We start from the raw sequence: 17,086 nt of genomic DNA, 5'->3' as shown, positions 1-17,086 counted from the left end.
ATCTCTTTATTACTTTTTTTTAAATTTGACATTAACCTGTCTGGGGAGTCGAGTGGTTATTGGCCTCCTGTTTATGAGCGTGTATGAATTTACTCTTAGCGTGTGTGTGTGTTTGCTGGGAATGAAAATACACTTTCAAGAGAAACAGGATACACAATAAAGGTCCAGTGTATGAAATCTAGCGGCATCCAGGGATGAGGTCACAAATTGCAGCCATTCCCCCCTCCTTTTTGACTCAAGTAGACCTTCCCAATCACACGCAGTATTAATGTAACAGAGATTAGGATTTGCATTGAAAGCTTTTCTCTGCTCATGCGGATGATTCAGTTCTCAGGGTTTTTCTACATACAAATTTGTGATTGAATTGTGATTAGTTTTTTTGTCCATACAATAGAAGTGAATGGGGACCGACGGTTTATGTTTATCAACATTTTTCAAAATCTCTTGTTTTGTGTTCTGTAAAACAAAAGTCACGCATGTTTAATATGACAACAGGGTGAGTAAACGATGACAGAATTTTAATTTTAGGCCGAACTATGCATTTAAGCGGAGGAAATAAACTCTTTAACAAAACATTATATAAAAACGCAACGCCAGAAATTTGCCGCTAGTTACGCAATTAATTACGCAAATGAGACATCATAGTGTGTAGTACACCTATAGGGCATCAGACTCTAGTGCAAAGTAAGACTGGTCGCCTGTTCGAACAATGCTCAGAGCAGATTTGAGTTGGAATGGCTGTATTGTTACTATGGTTACTGACTCTGAGTATATGTTACCCCGCATTCTCGTGATTGACATACCTCACATTCTGAAACTTATTTCAGGGTCAATATAGTCAGTTTTCACTAAACCTCTTTTCTGAAACAGGCATCAGCTAACATCATGTCAGTGATTCTCTGTTTAACTCAGGTGAGAGTGTTGAAGAGGACAATGCTGGAGATCACTCTGTAACGCTGATTGAGTTAGAATGGTGGAAATCATTCTTCCTCTGTTAACCATGGCTACCTGCAAGGAAACACGTGAAGTCCTCATTGCTTTCCACAAAAAGGGATTCACAGACAATGCTATTGCTGCTAGAAAGATTGCACCTACATCAGCCATTTATCGGATCATCAGAAACTTCCAGGTCAGAGGTTCATTGGCTGTGAAGAAGGCTTCAGGGCGGCCAAAAAGGTCCAGCAAGCACTAGGATCATCTTCTGCAGTTGATTCAGCAGCAAAATCGGGTCATCGCCAGTGCAGAGCTTTCTCAGAAATGGCAGCAGGCAGGTGTGAGTGCATCTGCACGCATGGTGAGGCGAAGACTTTTTGAGGATGGCCCGGTGTCAGCATAATGGAGAACCTTGCCACAAGGTAAAAGTAATAACTTATTGGCTCGGGGACCAAAACATCAACATGTTGGGTCCATGGCCAGGAAACTCCCCAGACCTTAATCCCATCGAGAACTTGTGGTCAATCCTCTAGCAAAACAAAAACCTACAAATTCTGGCAAAGTTCAAGCATTGATTATGCATGAATGGGCTGGCATCAGAGAGGATGTTGCCCAGAAGTTGATTGGCCGCATGCCCGGGCGAATTGCAGAGGTCTTTAAAAAGAAGGGTCAACACTGCAAATATTGAGTCTTTGCGTAAACTTAATGTAATTGTCAATAAAAGCCTTTGACACTTATGAAATGCTTGTAATTATACTTCAGTATACCATAGTAACATCTGACAAAAACATAAAAATCAGTAGACTTGGTCAAAATGAATATTAGTGTCATTCTCAAAACTTTTGGGCATGACTGTACGTCCTATTGACTTTTAGCACGTGTATAAAGTCGCTTTATGCCTTAGACTCTTTAGAAGTTTACAAACAGTCAGAAGAGCCTAACCCCAAATCTTTCCTATAAACTGGCCTATTTGAAGTAAGATTGGGCTCGTATTCCGGTTTCTTGTGGCCAAAACAATGCCCAGTATGTCGTATTGTGGACCCTACAAAGCAATAATGCACTCCGCTCCTACCTGCTGACTCTATCGGCTAAATGAAAACGAAAGAGCGCCCCTTAGTGGACCCCTATGGAAACTGGACATCCGGTCAAGACCATTTGGGTCTTTTATGAAAGCTGAAATCCCATTGGTTGTGTGTGTGTTGTGTTCCCTCAAACACAGCAGCTTGTGATACAACAAATGAAAAGCAGCCAACTCAGCCACCAGGGCATTTCTACTGGAAAACATTTTTTTTGTTTGGTCATTGAGCTGAAACAATTGACACATCCTCACACAAACAAAGAGTGTGTAAACTGAGCAAAACCACAGAGTTAATGTAATCCAAGACGTTTTAAGTCTTTTGAGACGGCTGACTATAAGGTACATTTACATCTTGAAACACGAGGCACGTGTGTGTAAAAACATAACATTTTATACAATTAGGCTGAAAAAAAAATGAATACACAAGTACTTTACAAATACAAATGCAGTTGTCCCCCTCCCGTTATTTACATGTGTTCCTGACCCAACATCAATACAAAAAGACGTGTTATATTTCTGACTCGAAGCCACAATGTTAAGAGATATTTTAGTACGTGTTTGTTGACAGAATATCTGATACATTAAATCGAGGGGAAGAAAAACAAGGAGAAATGTCTTGATCTAAATCTATGAATTACTGATCCAGGCCAGTGTAAACACAGCCAGCCTGAGGTATGACTCAACTGACGAATGGTGATGTTGTGCATAACTATGCATAAGAAAAACAAGGACAGAGAAAATGCTTTACAGATGTTTCCAAATAGGACACATTTTTCCAAGTTGGGAGAGATACTTTTCATAGCTGCCGCTAATTTGAATGGCACTAAATGGCTACAGTGCAGGATTATTATTATTGTGTTGATTCGTGGACATTAAATAGCATTCGGAGCACAAACATTTAACATACACAAACATCACTAGACGATTTTCATGTGGTGTCCTATGCAGTTGCAGTCACACTTCTCAAAAGATACTTACTAAATAAACCTGTATAGAAATAATTCGTTTTGGGGGGTTTTGATCATCACGACACAATCTATTGTACATACTCAATTCTTATACTATGAATCCTTTTTTTTTACTATGAGTACATTTGAGCAATAAGTGACAAAACTTTGTCTTTCAGTAGCCTTATGAAACTTCAGGTAGTTGGCCATTTTGACTTACTAACCATGATCATGGTTCATCATCCATCCATCATTTCAAAGGGTTATATTTTGTTTACCTACACAAACAGCAAAGGGACGAAATCACACTCACTTAAAAAAAAGGGGGGACATTGATAACTTGACTTAACATTATGAAAAAGCATTGAGATATGCCAAAAACCCTGGAGTTCCCGGCGCACCAAATGAAGTGTTGCAGAAGGTCGGTGGCGTTTACGTTCCGAGCTCACTTCATCCATGACCTAAACATTGTAGCGTGGTAGAAAAACAACAGCAAGCGTTTCATAACTCCGTACAAAATGAGCCATCATATACTGAGTGTCTTAAACATGAATTCAGTCTGAACTATCTTGCTTCTTGACACGTACAGAGGGGTTAAAAACGCGTCAAAATAGTACGGATGGCCTTACAGTACAAGCCAGTCACATGTACTTCAACTGTTGTCTGTTACAGTTGGTGCCCCTCCTACTGGAACATCTATGGTTGAGGACCACAGTCTTTACAAACAGAAAACGGATGTTATTTGTTGTGCCCGCATACGTCCGTCTTCTTAGCTGCCACCGCTAGGTTTGGCAGGGGTCTTTGAACGCATGGCTGCCCCGGTGCGGGTGTTTCCTTTGCCCTGCTGGGGCTGAGGAGTGGCCGCCTGCTGTACAGGAGACTCAGATGCAGGGGTCACCGCAACAGCCTGTTGCTGGGCGGGGCTCTGGGGGGGTGGGGTTTGTATTTGAGGGGAGACAGCCGCCGCCGTGACGACCTGCTGTTGGAGAAGCTTCTGCTGGACCACCTGTGTGGCCGTGGCGGTGCCGGCGGGGATGACCTGCACCTGTGCCAAACCCGCAGAAGGAGCCTGGGTCAGGGCCACCGTCTGAGGTTGCGCCTGGATCTGCACACAAGACGGAATTTGATGCCTTTTACATAACTTGAAGGATTGATTTAAAATAGCAGAACAAAAACATAATTTGGGGTAACCCTGCAATGTTTGTCAACATATTATTCAAGTAAACAGGGACATAATGACATCATTTACCGAGCATTCAAACTCTTACCTGTTGAGGTGAGGACACTATCTGCTGCTGTACTATTTGAGGAATCTTAGCAACCTACAAGTAGAAGGGAAAATCACTAGCAAAGCCGAGCTAAGCGCTATGGGCGCAAGCACTGCATGCCGCCCCACATACATATAATTACGTTGCTCACCCCACCTGTGCTGGACTTTGCTTGTAAGAGCGTTCGCTTACCTGTATCTGCTGTGCTGGTTTCTGAGGCTGTGCGATGGACGTGGTAAAGAACTGCGTCTTAATGCCTTGCTGCAGCTGAGGAGATGTGGCATACGTCACTTTCTGCTGCTGCTGTTGTGCTGTGGGCTGAGCGGCCTGCCGTGTCCCAAAATAAACAGCAAGAAGGTAAAACAACGGGAATAATGAATGGAACCTTCAGATTTTTTTTAATGAAATAATACTGATCCAGGATTATAAAAACACCTTTTGTTGCACAGCAGCCTGTGTTTGCCCTGGCTGTGCTGCTTTCTGGACTGCGGCTGCCTGTGCAGGGCTCTGCTGCTTCTGTCTGTGTAATAGCTGTTGAACATGTTGAACCTGGAACGGGTGGGTGACCACCTGACCACCTGCACAAACAAAAAGACAATATATAACTCACAAAATGCTTGATTTAATCCAACGGCCTTTGTAAACCCTTGTGAATCATCATAATCTGTTTAGTTCAGAGCCAGTCTGTACCTGCTTTCTGAGCCTGTCCGATGGCAACGCTAATGCCAGCTACGGTAACGGGAAGGGTCGTGACCCCAGCGGACGACACCACAGGAACAGAGACTACGGGAGGTGGTTTGGTCAGCGTCACCTGGGCAGTTTGACCTGGCTGAGCCTGTATGGATCCTGGAGCCGGCACACGTGTCTGAGAGGGAAGTGTTGTTATTTTTAGCATTTTTTTGTGTATGCAACAGAAGTAATAATTCGCTATTAACAGTCAGCTTTTGTTTGTCTACAGTGACTATAGAAAAGAGGAACATGAAATGTCTCTTCTGCTCCATAGAGAAAGCCGATGGCTTACCAGTCTGGCGACTTGTAAGTTGGTGACGGTGGTTCCGGTGAGCATTGCTCCTGCTCTGGGTGCAGCAACGGCGGTTAGTTGAGGGTTGCCTTGAGTCGCTGGTGCTGCCTGCACCTGTTGAGGCTGCTGTGTGGGTGATGCCTGCTGACCCTGAGCTACAGCTACTGCAGCTGCGACCTGCTGCTGGGTCATCTGCAACTTCTGCTTCTTTAACATTTTACAGCGAGACGATACGAAGGGGGGAAATGAAGAAATATATTTTATTGCTTTGGTAATGTTTAATAACATACATTGTGATGTGACAGACAAAGGGGGCGGCTTTTGAAAATGCATTTAGACAGCAAAAGTAAGATAAACTGCAGTTTATTTCCTATGAGTGTACCTGCTGTGGTTTTCCCACTGTTTTGATCTGAGGAGATGCAGCTTGTTGTAACTGTTGCTGTCTGAGGATCTGAAGTTGAGCTTGTGTGATTTGCTTACCCTGAGACATCTGCATACCCACAGCTATTGAAGAAAACAGTGTAAGAACACAATGATCTCTTTTTTAAGCATTCTACCTGGAGCCACCAGTTTTGGGACTGACCTGGAGTCAAATTATTAGACACCACTGCTGATGCGGTCACCGGGGTGACGGCCCTCACGCCCTGTCCTGTTGCTATGGCGACGACCTCTGCCGGGGCAGCAGCTGCCGTTACTGCTCTCTGTTGGGTGTGAACCAACTGAGCGGTAGCCGTTCCTGCTGCCTGTGAGAGTAACACATTACACAAAGTTGTTGCACAGTAATTTTCAAAATATTTACAGTAACAATAATAAAGAAAAATACACCTGAAGTCGCTTTAGAAACTTAGACAGGGATATAAAAAATATATGAAAACAATGAATAAAATAAAAATGGTCTGAAATTTTTGATTAGAAATTACATAAATGTATTCAAAAATGTACAGGTTATTATTTTGCGGGTTTTCATGCATGCAACGACATGAGGATGAGTAAACAAATGAGAGAACTTTAATTATCCATTTAAATCACCCAGCAAAAATACGGATTCATTTTTCTAGTACAAATTCAGGCTCATGTCTGCCTCTTATCATTATTGTATAGTTTTGCATTGGATGTATGAGAGACTCACAGGCAGGGCTCCGGGTATAACAGGAGACGCCAGACGCTTGTTAGCCTGGAACTGACTGGGAGGAACTCCCGCCAACGTATTCACGATCACATTCCCACTAACTGTAGCGGCTGCTGAAGTTTAAACAAACACCCGTCAACATTAACTTATAAAGCCAGTAGCAACATATTGATTTCATTTTGGTTACGTATTAGAATTCTACCTGGCTGGATGCTTGTGCCCACTGTAGCAGTCTTGAGAGTGCCAGTCTTAAGTGACAACAAAACCAAACCGGATTAATATAAATAATGTCACTCGGTAATCCATAAATTAGTTAATATGCAGTTTTAAAGCTCTTACCAGTACAGCAGTGTTTGGGACAGCGGCCACTCCGGGCTGGGGGACTCCCGCGACCTGCGCTCCTGCTGCAGAGGCCTGTGGCTGAGCGGCGGCCCCCTGTGGTTGGACGGCACTCGCGGCCTGCTGCTGTTGGGATAACTGCTGGGCCTTTTGCTGTTCGGCCAGTGCCTGTGAGAGAAGAAAGGAGAATGCATGAAAATAGCAACAACTGAAATCTTGTAACTCTGTAGATGAATCCACATTAGACTTCAATGAGATATGCCCAAGATTCTGTCTGAGAGCTATTGTGTGACCTAAAAGCATTATGGGAAATTACTTGATATCACATCTCAGTCCTGAACATCAAAAACCCTAGAATTTGAAAATGTGATGGTTGAAACAGATTTTGGGCTAAATACAGGGTTCAAAGTATGACCTACAATCAAGGATTACACCCAAAGTTGTGGAAAGTTTGAGAAGACGGAATTATTAATATTCAATGCACAACTGCATTTAGAACCCACACCAAGAACCACACTTTTGGAAAACTACACAAGAAGCAGAATTATACTTCATCTAAACAGACCAAAAATGAGTGTCTAGCAAAAGAGATTTTGCTAACAAATTCTCACCTTCTTCTCTTTAGCGATTCGGTCAGCTCTCTGAGAGGCCACCTGGATAGGAGGAAGAGGCTTATCGTAGCTTATTCCACTGGAAGAAAGAGACAATGACATTTACTCATCAAAAGTGAGTTACAGAAATGTCAGTGGGTAACTCTCTAAATTATGATGATGCTTAAAATATGTTTTTGAACACACCCAATAAATGGTGTGAATAATAAACCGGTCAATACCTCTCAGCCAGCACAGAGGCGTGCTTGGGGTTCTTCTGGAATGGATTCATGCCCAGCCTGGAGATTAAAAACAGAAGGTGATTTTTGTCTGAATATATTGCGCTGGTGCTTAAAAAATGCATTATATCTAGGAATTTCTTGCAAACTTGTCTCCTGTACGTACAGTGGTTTAATGGGTGGGCTTCTCTTGCTAGCGATGATTTTCATTAGCTCAAAGCGGTTGTTGTATAGCTGGATCTGGGTGGCGTTGTCATCCTGCATGTAGATCTGGCACGTGCGAAGAGGACGACTGTTCTTGGACTGTGCCAACAAAAAAAGCTTTATACATCTACAAATATGACAAGAAAAATCATTGTTTCGAAAGCGAGTTACCTTATAAATGCTCTTGGTCTTGTTCTTTTTTGGGTTAGCTTCATATATTAGCTGAGGAGAAGAAATTTGTTTTAGAGGAAAATAAAGATATTATGACTAAACCTAAAAATCATGTACTGATGTCTTACCTTGCCCTCCTCTCTGGGAATGATGACGTTCTCATAGCGGTTACGACACTGTTTGGGCGAGCGATAGATCCTGCTGCAGGAGTTGACCACGTCGCTCACTAGGTCCCAGTTAGGAGTGTGAGCTGGAGACACTATGGTCAGGTTCAGAGGAAGCTCCAGTAACTGTTTCACTGCCTGCAAAACACACAGAGGACAGAATTACAACCTCAACCCGTCTACATGTGAAGTGATGTCATATGTGATGAGGTAACGTGTACCTGCAGCAGGGCCCAGTCCTCAGTGATGAGCCACTCAGGATTGTCCTGTCCGGCCTCCATGGCTGGTTTAAGCAGCGAGGGAAGCGGTTTGGCGAAAGGAGCTTGTTGCTTCAGAGAGAAGTTTTTCTTCTGGTCTTTGCCTTCTCGTCTGACCTTGAGCAGACTGGCCTTGTCGAAGAGAGAGCGTGGAGGAATCACAGTTTCTCCATGGCCCTTCTTCTTCTTACGGCCCACAGCTGAGAAGAGGAAAACTCAGAATCAGGTTCGATCGTGGTATGTTTTCAAATGTAGGCTGCGTGTGTTGCGAGGTCTAACCTGATGGGTCCATGTGTCTCTTGCGCTCTTTGCGGACGTAGACCGGAGGCAGTTTGGACTCCAGCATGGGTGCAGAGTCATACATGAGGCACATCACAGAATCAATGTAGATGTCGTTGTCATCCTGTGGCGGGGTTGGAGGAGTCCACAGCTACGAAAAAGACCAGCAGGTGTGTGTTACATGGTTATTATTATACTTAACTTAAAAGAAACCTATTTTATTTCAACAGAAATGTTAAAATTGTTTTGAACATCAGCCCTAATATAATTTGAAAGACTAAAGGAAAGTTCAATCAGAAATAATCTATTTTTTTTTACAAACATTTACATTGTCATTTACAAAAAATTTACAAAAAAGTACAATTATCTTATCGACAGTTTATCAGACGGCTATCGTGTTTGGTTATCGGTTTGGCTAGTGGCAACTAATATAACAATTTACTTTATATTTAATTTATTGTATTAATATTGTGTTGTTTATTCATTGAGAAGTTTTAACTAAATTTAATCATTACAACAGTTATCGATTAATTTCTACCGGAAATTAAGTTAACATTTGTTTATGTTGTTGCTGCTGAAACAGTCTATAGCAAAGTGAAAAGATAAATAGAAAGACAAAAAAACACATAGCAAAATTGCTAAAACTTAAACTAAACTAAAATGAAACTGAAAACACAACTATAAGTCTGGCCACATCATTCAGACATTTTTATAAATAACTAAAGGTCTAAATCACACGAACCCAGTCAAGATTTTATTTACAATAACAACATCGAAAGAAAACACTAAGAAACGAATAACTCTAATTAAGAAAATTAATTACATAAAGACACATCACGGAATAACGTAAACAAGCTAAAACCTTACCGGCATAATTTCTGTTTGTCCATCCTCATTCTCAAACACATACTCCTGTACAGAGGATGAAGAACGCATCAGACATGACATCGCTGAAATCCACATTAGCAGATGACTATTCATGATTGCAGGTTTATACCATGTTGTATGCGTCCTCTCTGGTGTACGTAAACAGATCCTCCTCATCTTCAAGCATCATCTGCTCCTCTCTCTCCACCTTTAGTTTCTGCTGTTGCTGAAGTTCCCAGGTTCTCTTTGCAGCCTCTATTCGCTCCTAAAACCAACAAAGAGAAATTACCCAAACGTCCAAAAGCTTTAGCCAGACCTCATTGGTATGGTGATTTCCTACCTTCACCATCTGTTCATCTTCACTGATGTGTAGGTACTCCAGATACTGCAGTGCATATCTCTCAATAGGGGTCAGCTGGACAAAACAACAAATGTCAATCTCACACACGCATGGGTGTCACATGTTCACAGGTCACATGTGCAAGGCGACCATTCTCACCTGCTCCATAACTGCTGCCAGCTCTTCGAAATGTGACGCCTCCCCACTCACACCTTCTTCCATCTCTTCTTCTTCTCCCTTCACCTCCTTCTCTTGTCTTTCTACCTCCTCTTCGTGCTGGGTTTCCAGACGGATGCTGTTCAGGGCCTGGATGTACGGTCTGGCCACGTGAGGAGGGATGGATTCAGATGGTGATGGGTCCTGGTGCAGAACCACAAACTCCTCCACCTTCTCTCCCGAGCCAGCCTCAACCTCGAACAGATCTTGAATGGTGCGCTGTGAATAACAGACACGTTGTCAACATTGGCGTCAAACAGACACATTCATCTCTGACCTAGAAGTCGGTGTGTATTTGTGTTAACCTGTGTTAAAAAGGCCAGCGTGTAGTCCATGCCCTGCGCTGCCACCTCTCGTATAAGATCCTTAGTGCCATTCTTCAGGAGCTTCTCCTCAATGGAGTTCCCACTCTCCAACCTTGACCGAGCAAAGCGTCAGGACAAAATCAACATTAAATTTAGCTCAACATGCTTATTATCATGTAGTAAATGTGTGTCTAGGGCATCTCCCTGACCTGTATATGTGGATGTCTTTGGAGCGTCCGATCTTGTCGCACCACTCCTGTGTGCGCATGTCCATGTTTGGGTTCAGATCGGTGTCGTAGAACACGATGGTGTCGGCGTCAAAGACGTGACCCATGGCCAAGCAGCAGCGATTGGTCAAGATGGTGCAGAAGATCTGTCTGTTGCGGTTAAACTTCTTGACCTGCTCCTGAATTAAGAAGCAAAGTTATGTCGATAGTACATCATGCATATGTAGGAGCTCGGTATGAAAGGTTGTCATGAGTCCCTGTGTGGAACTCAATACAGCAGGGAGAGAAAAGCACATGCTTATCAATAAACCAGAAACCCACACAGCTTCAGCAAGGTCAATATTTGGCCAGAGGAGAAAAACAGTTACAGATGAGAAAACATGAAAGTGCAGATGTTTCACCTGTCTCTCCTCCAGTGACAGACTCTCGTCTAGCCGTACGTAGGTCAGCTGATGGTGGTCTAAAAAGGCCTCTAGTATGTCTAACATGCTGGCCATCTGTGTGAAGATCAGGACACGTCTGTTCTCAGCGCTCAGCTTCTGCAGCAAGATGGACAGAGCCTCCAGTTTCCCTGCACACATGAACATATATACAGAAACATTGAATCATACCAAAGCTGAAAAAATCTCAGCAGCATAGGGTTATGAAAGATCGTGGAATTGAAAAGACAGAAAAATTGCCTCAGAATAACACACTGAAATCCAGATTCATAAAATGTGACCTTAAGTATCAAAAGAAGTCAATATTTTAATCAACGGTGACTACTGGCCAAACTGATTTAGTGAGTATAAGCTCCTACTTATAATTTTATTATGCAAGTTATAACCGCATAATCAAACAAATCTAGTATTTTATCAAGTTTCAAGATTTTTTGTCATATTACCATATTCAGTATGATATATAGTGAAACGCTTTGGTGAAACACTCTTTACATAGTATGAAATGCAAGAATATACACAATTAATCTATAGGTTTAAGAACAGAAATAGGAAATAGTGGTCAAAAGTAATGTCTTGTGAACTTCTTTCATTTTTTGCTCTTTTTTCAAATATTTTTATTAAAGCCTTGATAAAAAATGTTTCATAAGGCTTATTTATTCAAGGCCCATAAGAATGGGTACAAAATAAGTGTATTGTGTAATATTAATAAGAGATAAAATCGTCCTCAATGTAAGCTTTATTTTCTGTGAGCTTTGATTTTCTATTCATTTTTTGTTTAAATGAAAAGCATATTCCCTCATATGCTGAAATATGACTTTTTTTATAAAATAGAGATGTAACAATATTATCGATATCATGTTATCCCAATAGCAAAACTGTCTCAATATTCGTACATGACTGTATGAAACGATAGGTCTTTTGGGCCTAACATAGAGAATGTTTGAAAATATAATATATGTTTCCTTTGTCAAGGTCCATCTGGTGCAATTATTTTATTAAAAAAAAGGGATTTTTAGGACATTTGATCCATCTCATTCTATAACTCATACCTCAAAGCAACAGTTGTGATTGGAGGATAAAGAAAAGAGGATGCTGAGGGCACGTTTCCAAGTCATCATTTGTCATTTCAAATATTGCATTAAATATTGGACCGTGGACTTTATATTGAGGTGTCATCATACAGTGAGATTTTGATATTGTTACGTCCCAATAAAAAAAAAAAAAAACTTCTCAAAAGGTAAGGTAAAAGTAACAAGCTGATGCTTTTATTCCGATGGTTTAATCCAACCTTAGAGAAATAAGGAATAAAAATGAATAATTTCATTAACAAATTATTATTAAATAATGTAAATCCTGTGGCTCAGTGGTTATTGCACTAGCAACGCAAAGGTCAGGGGTTCAATCCCAGGGGATTGCACATAGTCGGAAACAAAATTCATAATACAGTGCAATGTAAGTTGCTTTGGATAAAAGCGTTTGCCAAATGCATAAATGTAAAAATTCCACCTTTTCCACGAACATCAATTTAGGCCCATACTACAATATTTATTCTCTGTGAAGTTGCAGCAGTGTTAATTAGGGATGCACCGATCCGATACTCTGGATCGGAATTGAGGCCGATCCGGGTCTTTTTTGCTGGATCGGGTATCGGACTGACGGGTTCTCTTTAGTCCGATCCGTTGCGATACCCGTGGATGTTACTATAAAGCTTCATAAAGGACTAACTATCAGGAAATTACCATAAACGTTGTCGTGCACTGTTTTCGATGTCATGTATTTCGATAGCTTTATGCGAGGAATAAACCAATATAGCATAATTATAAAACTCTGACCTCCGCTGGTGCGGTAATCTGTCAATCTCAATCCAGCATGCGTGTGTCCGGGAACAGTCAGGATGTTTCTCGTTCCAATGTTTTCAATATTCTTAATAATCACTAGATAATAGAGGGTGGTTTTGTTTAAAACACATTTTGCCGGAGACGGTACTCGCTGAGTGTAATGTTATTAGATTCAAGCACTGGAAGCGGTCTATGTTATGCGTCATTCATACATAACTTTAAACTTTAGGATGGATTCAATGTTCTATGATTTAAACACATAACATATATATTCTCTTTGTGTTATAACTGTTTTGAAGTTTGGAAGCAAAGATCCCCGCGACAACAGGATCATCTTTATCCGGGATGCGCGTGAGTGAAGCGGGTGCATTAAGCGCATCATTCTGCGTCCAATGCGCATGACTTTAAATAATGTAGAAGCAAATGTATTAAGCGCATCATTTTGTGTCCAGGATGTGTATGAGCGAGTTTGGAGACTTTTATACTGTGATAGTTTTGTGTTACAAACAGAAGTTTAATACAGCACTTAATAACATTTAAAAAATCATACTTTTAAGTAAAAATACTTAAGTTAAGGAAAATGGTAGATTTTAATGTACTCATGGATTTAATGTAAAAAAAAACATTTATTTATGGACTGTAGTGGAATAAGTATGATGTGCTTCATACTGTAGGGAAGCATTTTTTGTCCAAAGTCTGATATAGTACAGATATTTTAAAATGTACTTGAAAGTAAACATGCTTAACTATCCACCTCTGGCAATAAAAGTTAAAATATGCAAGTCTACTTTGATCATGAAATACAGTGCTAGTATCGGATCAGAATCAGCAGATACGCAGAATTCAGATATCGAAATCGGATCGGAAAGGAAAAAGTAGTATCGGTGCATCCCTAGTGTTAATATGCCAGAGGATACCGTCAATCCCACTTGAGTCTGGTCCCCTAATGATTTTCTTCACATAATTATTGTGGAGTTTTTCTCACTGTGAGAATGCCGTTTTGCATCTTGGGGTTTATACTCCATAAACAAACATCTTTTAATTTGTGCATTTGATTTTAACAATTACATTCTTTTTGCAAGTTATGGTATTATTGCAAATTGTTCTGGTATATTGTGATTTACTACGTAGTGATAATACTTAAAATAATTTCCATTCCTCAATTGAACAACTTAAGTTACAGAAAACACAATAATACCATGTATTTTTCTATCACGGACCATCAATTGAAAAATATTTCCAGATAAGTGCCACCGTACACACCTGAATCCATCTCTAGCATGTGCACATCTGAGAAGCTGACCACAGTGGGACAGGCCAGACTACGGATCTCTGCGTTATGTGGAGCGGACACTTCCTGCAGCTGCCGTCTGAATGACTTCTGTACAAGGCTGTACGAGGCCGGGGGATTGGCTGCATACAACTGAGGGGGAGGGGCCACAGCAGCAGGAAGTATGCAGGAGAATCTATAATATAACACAAAGCGATAAAATTACATCCAAAATCAGAAATACAAAATAATAGTGTTATTAGAATAAGATCATTTTTTAAAAGTACGGCACATACGTTTTGACCAGGCTGCCTGCTGCTTCCTGCTGCTTCATGTTGGAGAGGATGGCAGAGCGAAGAGGAGCGGCTGTGGACACGAACGTCTGCTGAGCTCTCATGCAGCTGTCTCTGCCCACCCAGGCCCAGCGGGAATGCTGGGGAGCGGGAAAGGCAGGCGGAGGACGTCCCTCATAAACTGAGCAGGACTCGATAAGGTCGGAGCCGTACAGAACGAAGCGTGATGATCTTCGCCCGTTCGCGTGAAACAAACAGGTCAGACGCTCCTTTAGCAGTCTGTTTCTTTCCTCACTTGACTCCTAAAATGATATAGACAGGGATAAGTTCAAAGCTTTCCACAAAATTCCTTCTGCCTTTTCTCAAACACACGTCTTTCACACTCACTTGTGATATGGCGTTGGTTGAAGGTTTCGTATCCGTGTCTGTGGTTGCTGGAGCTGTGACTGCCACGCCGCTTCCTACATAAAACAAAGACAGGTGTGAACATCACATATTTAAACAAAACCTTTTAAGTCTTCGCCACTCTTCTGACTAGATATCTGTATCGGCCAATCAGAAGCAAGCAGACTACGTTCTTGACCTTGCACTGTTGTGGCAGGAGGTGGGGTGCCTGACGAGTTTTGGACAGGAACAGCCTGGGGCACCGTGGGCATCACCATGGCCGACCCTTGTGGCCTAAGAAGAGGTTGTCCAGGTGCTGTCACAATCTGCAGAATGTTACCTAATGCAGACACACACCAATTAACAACCAAGTAACAACCCAAAAATGTAAGAATACGACTGGATACGGAAATGAAATGAGGCAGATACAAGGAAGAGGATGAATATGGGCTTGACATTACCGAGTGTACCTTGAAGATGCAGGGGCTGGCCGGTGGTGAGCTGGCGAAGCTGACTCGGGGACAAGGTGAACTTGTTGCCTTGGAACTGCAGGGTCACGGGGGTCTCCGGCTGGCCGATGCGGCCCAACTGAGTAACCTTCACTCCATCTCCACCTTCAGGAGGTTGAGAAAACACTTACTGTTAAATGATACCCCAAAGTGGCCCATACAATATCTTCCTTTCTGTTAGTTGAGGGGGGAGCACAGAAAGGCACATGCGCAACCAGGATGGGTTAAAGGGGATGTATTGTGCCATTTCTCTGCTTGAACGGTAAAAAGAAAACACCTGAAAAACATTTAAATGCAGACTGGTACATATAGAATAGCAATAACAACGGATGCAATCCGTGGTCTGTTGTTTAAAAAATAAAAGTTCCATGCGAGTAAGAAGGTAGATAGAGAACAGAGGTGTGGGGAGCATTACCCACATGCTTGACGCTCTTCAAACCCACAGAAAGATGATAATAAAAGCTCTGGAGAAGAGGAACTGTACTGAAAAGTTGGGGAGGCAAAACAATATTAGAAAGCTTTCGGAGGATCCTGGTCTGGTTCGAAAAGAGAGGGTTTAGTGCATAAACTGTGGAAGGGGTAACGGAAAAAAAATTAACAGGTAGAAGTGAAGGACTGGAGGCAGCGGGTACTGTCTGGAGAGAGATCTGAAGGGGTCATGCTTGTTTAAAGATGAGGAGAGAGACAACTACAGTTCATCTGCTGACGTGATTTTGACACTTGCTTTTGCTTCTAGGGTTGATAAATTTATTTCTGCTTGGAAAAATGAATGGCAAGTTCATGGAAGAAAGTCGTAGACTGATCAAGTTTTAGGGTTCGATGACAAAGTATCAAAACGAAATGTTTAATTTGTGGTGAACAAATCATTTAACATTGACATTCCTTGTGTTCTTCTGTTAGCTCACTTCAGCAGAGGTAGTACTGTAGTCTCAGGTCTTTGGTCTCATTCGAAGTTGTCCTTGAGGACGTAAAGAAAGGAGGAAAACATTCAAGTGCAAGGAGAGAAACAGGAGGGAACCGGTCTGAGGTGGGTGGTGGCGAGGCCACTTACTAGGCAAGCGTGCCTGGGAGGTGAGCACCAGCCTCTGGGATACCAAGCTGGGCTGGAGGGTTTGGGCGGCAGGGGCCTGGGGGGCAACAGCACCCCCCAAAGCCAGAGGGGTAGAGGGGGGATTAGGGGCGGCTCCCGTTAAGAGTGGTCCGGATGAGCTGATTGTTGAGGCTATGGAGGAAGAGTCGGAGTTAACAGTCTATTCCAACCAATCAGGTGGAATGTCAAGGGAGAGAAGCAAAAACAAACGTCTCATTGAAAAAATGAAGGTACACAAGTAAGCCACTTCAAATAATCCTCAGATTGTGAGAAAGTTGTCTGTCTGCACTAAAGATATCTCTCCTGGTATTGTGGCCTACAGTTTACATACACTGCAGAGAAGAATGTGGTTTTGTAACTTTGTTTTTTAGTATGCGAATGATCTTACCCTGTGTGGAAGTAGTGCTGGTAAGAGTCGGTTTGCCCCTGGGCTGTGTACTCTGGGTAGCAGTAGTAGTAGTGGAGGCAGTAGTTACAGCATTGGTACGAGGGGCCTGAGCGGTGCTGGTGGTCATAGGGACCAGGCGGCCTTCTGGTTTAGTACCATACTGCACTGGTAGGAACAACCTGAAAAACAGTTTGCGCATCAACTCATCAGAGTTTGTAACACACAGAACAGCTCATTACACTCCATTGGTCAGATCTTTACAGGTGTGGGTGGGGTTAAGCATCTATAGTTGTACTCCTC

The 17,086-nt window shown here is 42.1% G+C and overlaps 1 protein-coding gene across 6 annotated transcripts in view; it reads right to left on the bottom strand.

Annotated features, from left to right (window-relative positions):
• Positions 1-2,201: 2,201 nt before the first annotated feature.
• Positions 2,202-17,086, bottom strand: part of ep400 (E1A binding protein p400) — a 28,463-nt gene continuing 13,578 nt past the window's right edge. For 3 of the 6 annotated variants that reach the window (XM_056772674.1, XM_056772676.1, XM_056772680.1), the window contains 32 exons: positions 16,787-16,965; positions 16,360-16,530; positions 15,261-15,413; positions 14,999-15,139; positions 14,803-14,876; positions 14,419-14,717; positions 14,116-14,318; positions 10,976-11,145; positions 10,557-10,753; positions 10,348-10,459; positions 9,986-10,261; positions 9,827-9,901; positions 9,617-9,751; positions 9,487-9,531; positions 8,620-8,770; positions 8,305-8,540; positions 8,048-8,221; positions 7,920-7,970; positions 7,711-7,847; positions 7,548-7,604; positions 7,327-7,405; positions 6,716-6,883; positions 6,579-6,624; positions 6,377-6,489; positions 5,831-5,990; positions 5,630-5,751; positions 5,248-5,454; positions 4,917-5,091; positions 4,662-4,804; positions 4,419-4,553; positions 4,227-4,280; positions 2,202-4,063 (listed from right to left, as the gene is read on the bottom strand). In XM_056772674.1, coding sequence (XP_056628652.1) covers positions 3,728-4,063; positions 4,227-4,280; positions 4,419-4,553; positions 4,662-4,804; positions 4,917-5,091; positions 5,248-5,454; positions 5,630-5,751; positions 5,831-5,990; positions 6,377-6,489; positions 6,579-6,624; positions 6,716-6,883; positions 7,327-7,405; positions 7,548-7,604; positions 7,711-7,847; positions 7,920-7,970; positions 8,048-8,221; positions 8,305-8,540; positions 8,620-8,770; positions 9,487-9,531; positions 9,617-9,751; positions 9,827-9,901; positions 9,986-10,261; positions 10,348-10,459; positions 10,557-10,753; positions 10,976-11,145; positions 14,116-14,318; positions 14,419-14,717; positions 14,803-14,876; positions 14,999-15,139; positions 15,261-15,413; positions 16,360-16,530; positions 16,787-16,965 — 4,774 coding nt within the window. In that variant the 3' untranslated portion in view covers positions 2,202-3,727. The remainder of the gene's footprint in view (positions 4,064-4,226; positions 4,281-4,418; positions 4,554-4,661; positions 4,805-4,916; positions 5,092-5,247; positions 5,455-5,629; positions 5,752-5,830; positions 5,991-6,376; positions 6,490-6,578; positions 6,625-6,715; positions 6,884-7,326; positions 7,406-7,547; positions 7,605-7,710; positions 7,848-7,919; positions 7,971-8,047; positions 8,222-8,304; positions 8,541-8,619; positions 8,771-9,486; positions 9,532-9,616; positions 9,752-9,826; positions 9,902-9,985; positions 10,262-10,347; positions 10,460-10,556; positions 10,754-10,975; positions 11,146-14,115; positions 14,319-14,418; positions 14,718-14,802; positions 14,877-14,998; positions 15,140-15,260; positions 15,414-16,359; positions 16,531-16,786; positions 16,966-17,086) is intronic. The other 3 variants (XM_056772675.1, XM_056772677.1, XM_056772678.1) reach the window with 3 other exon arrangements.

This window comes from Triplophysa dalaica, chromosome 18, assembly GCF_015846415.1.
Source record: "Triplophysa dalaica isolate WHDGS20190420 chromosome 18, ASM1584641v1, whole genome shotgun sequence".
Lineage (NCBI taxonomy): Eukaryota > Metazoa > Chordata > Actinopteri > Cypriniformes > Nemacheilidae > Triplophysa > Triplophysa dalaica.
Note: the sequence above shows the minus strand (reverse complement) of the source record. Positions and strands in the feature narration are given on the sequence as shown.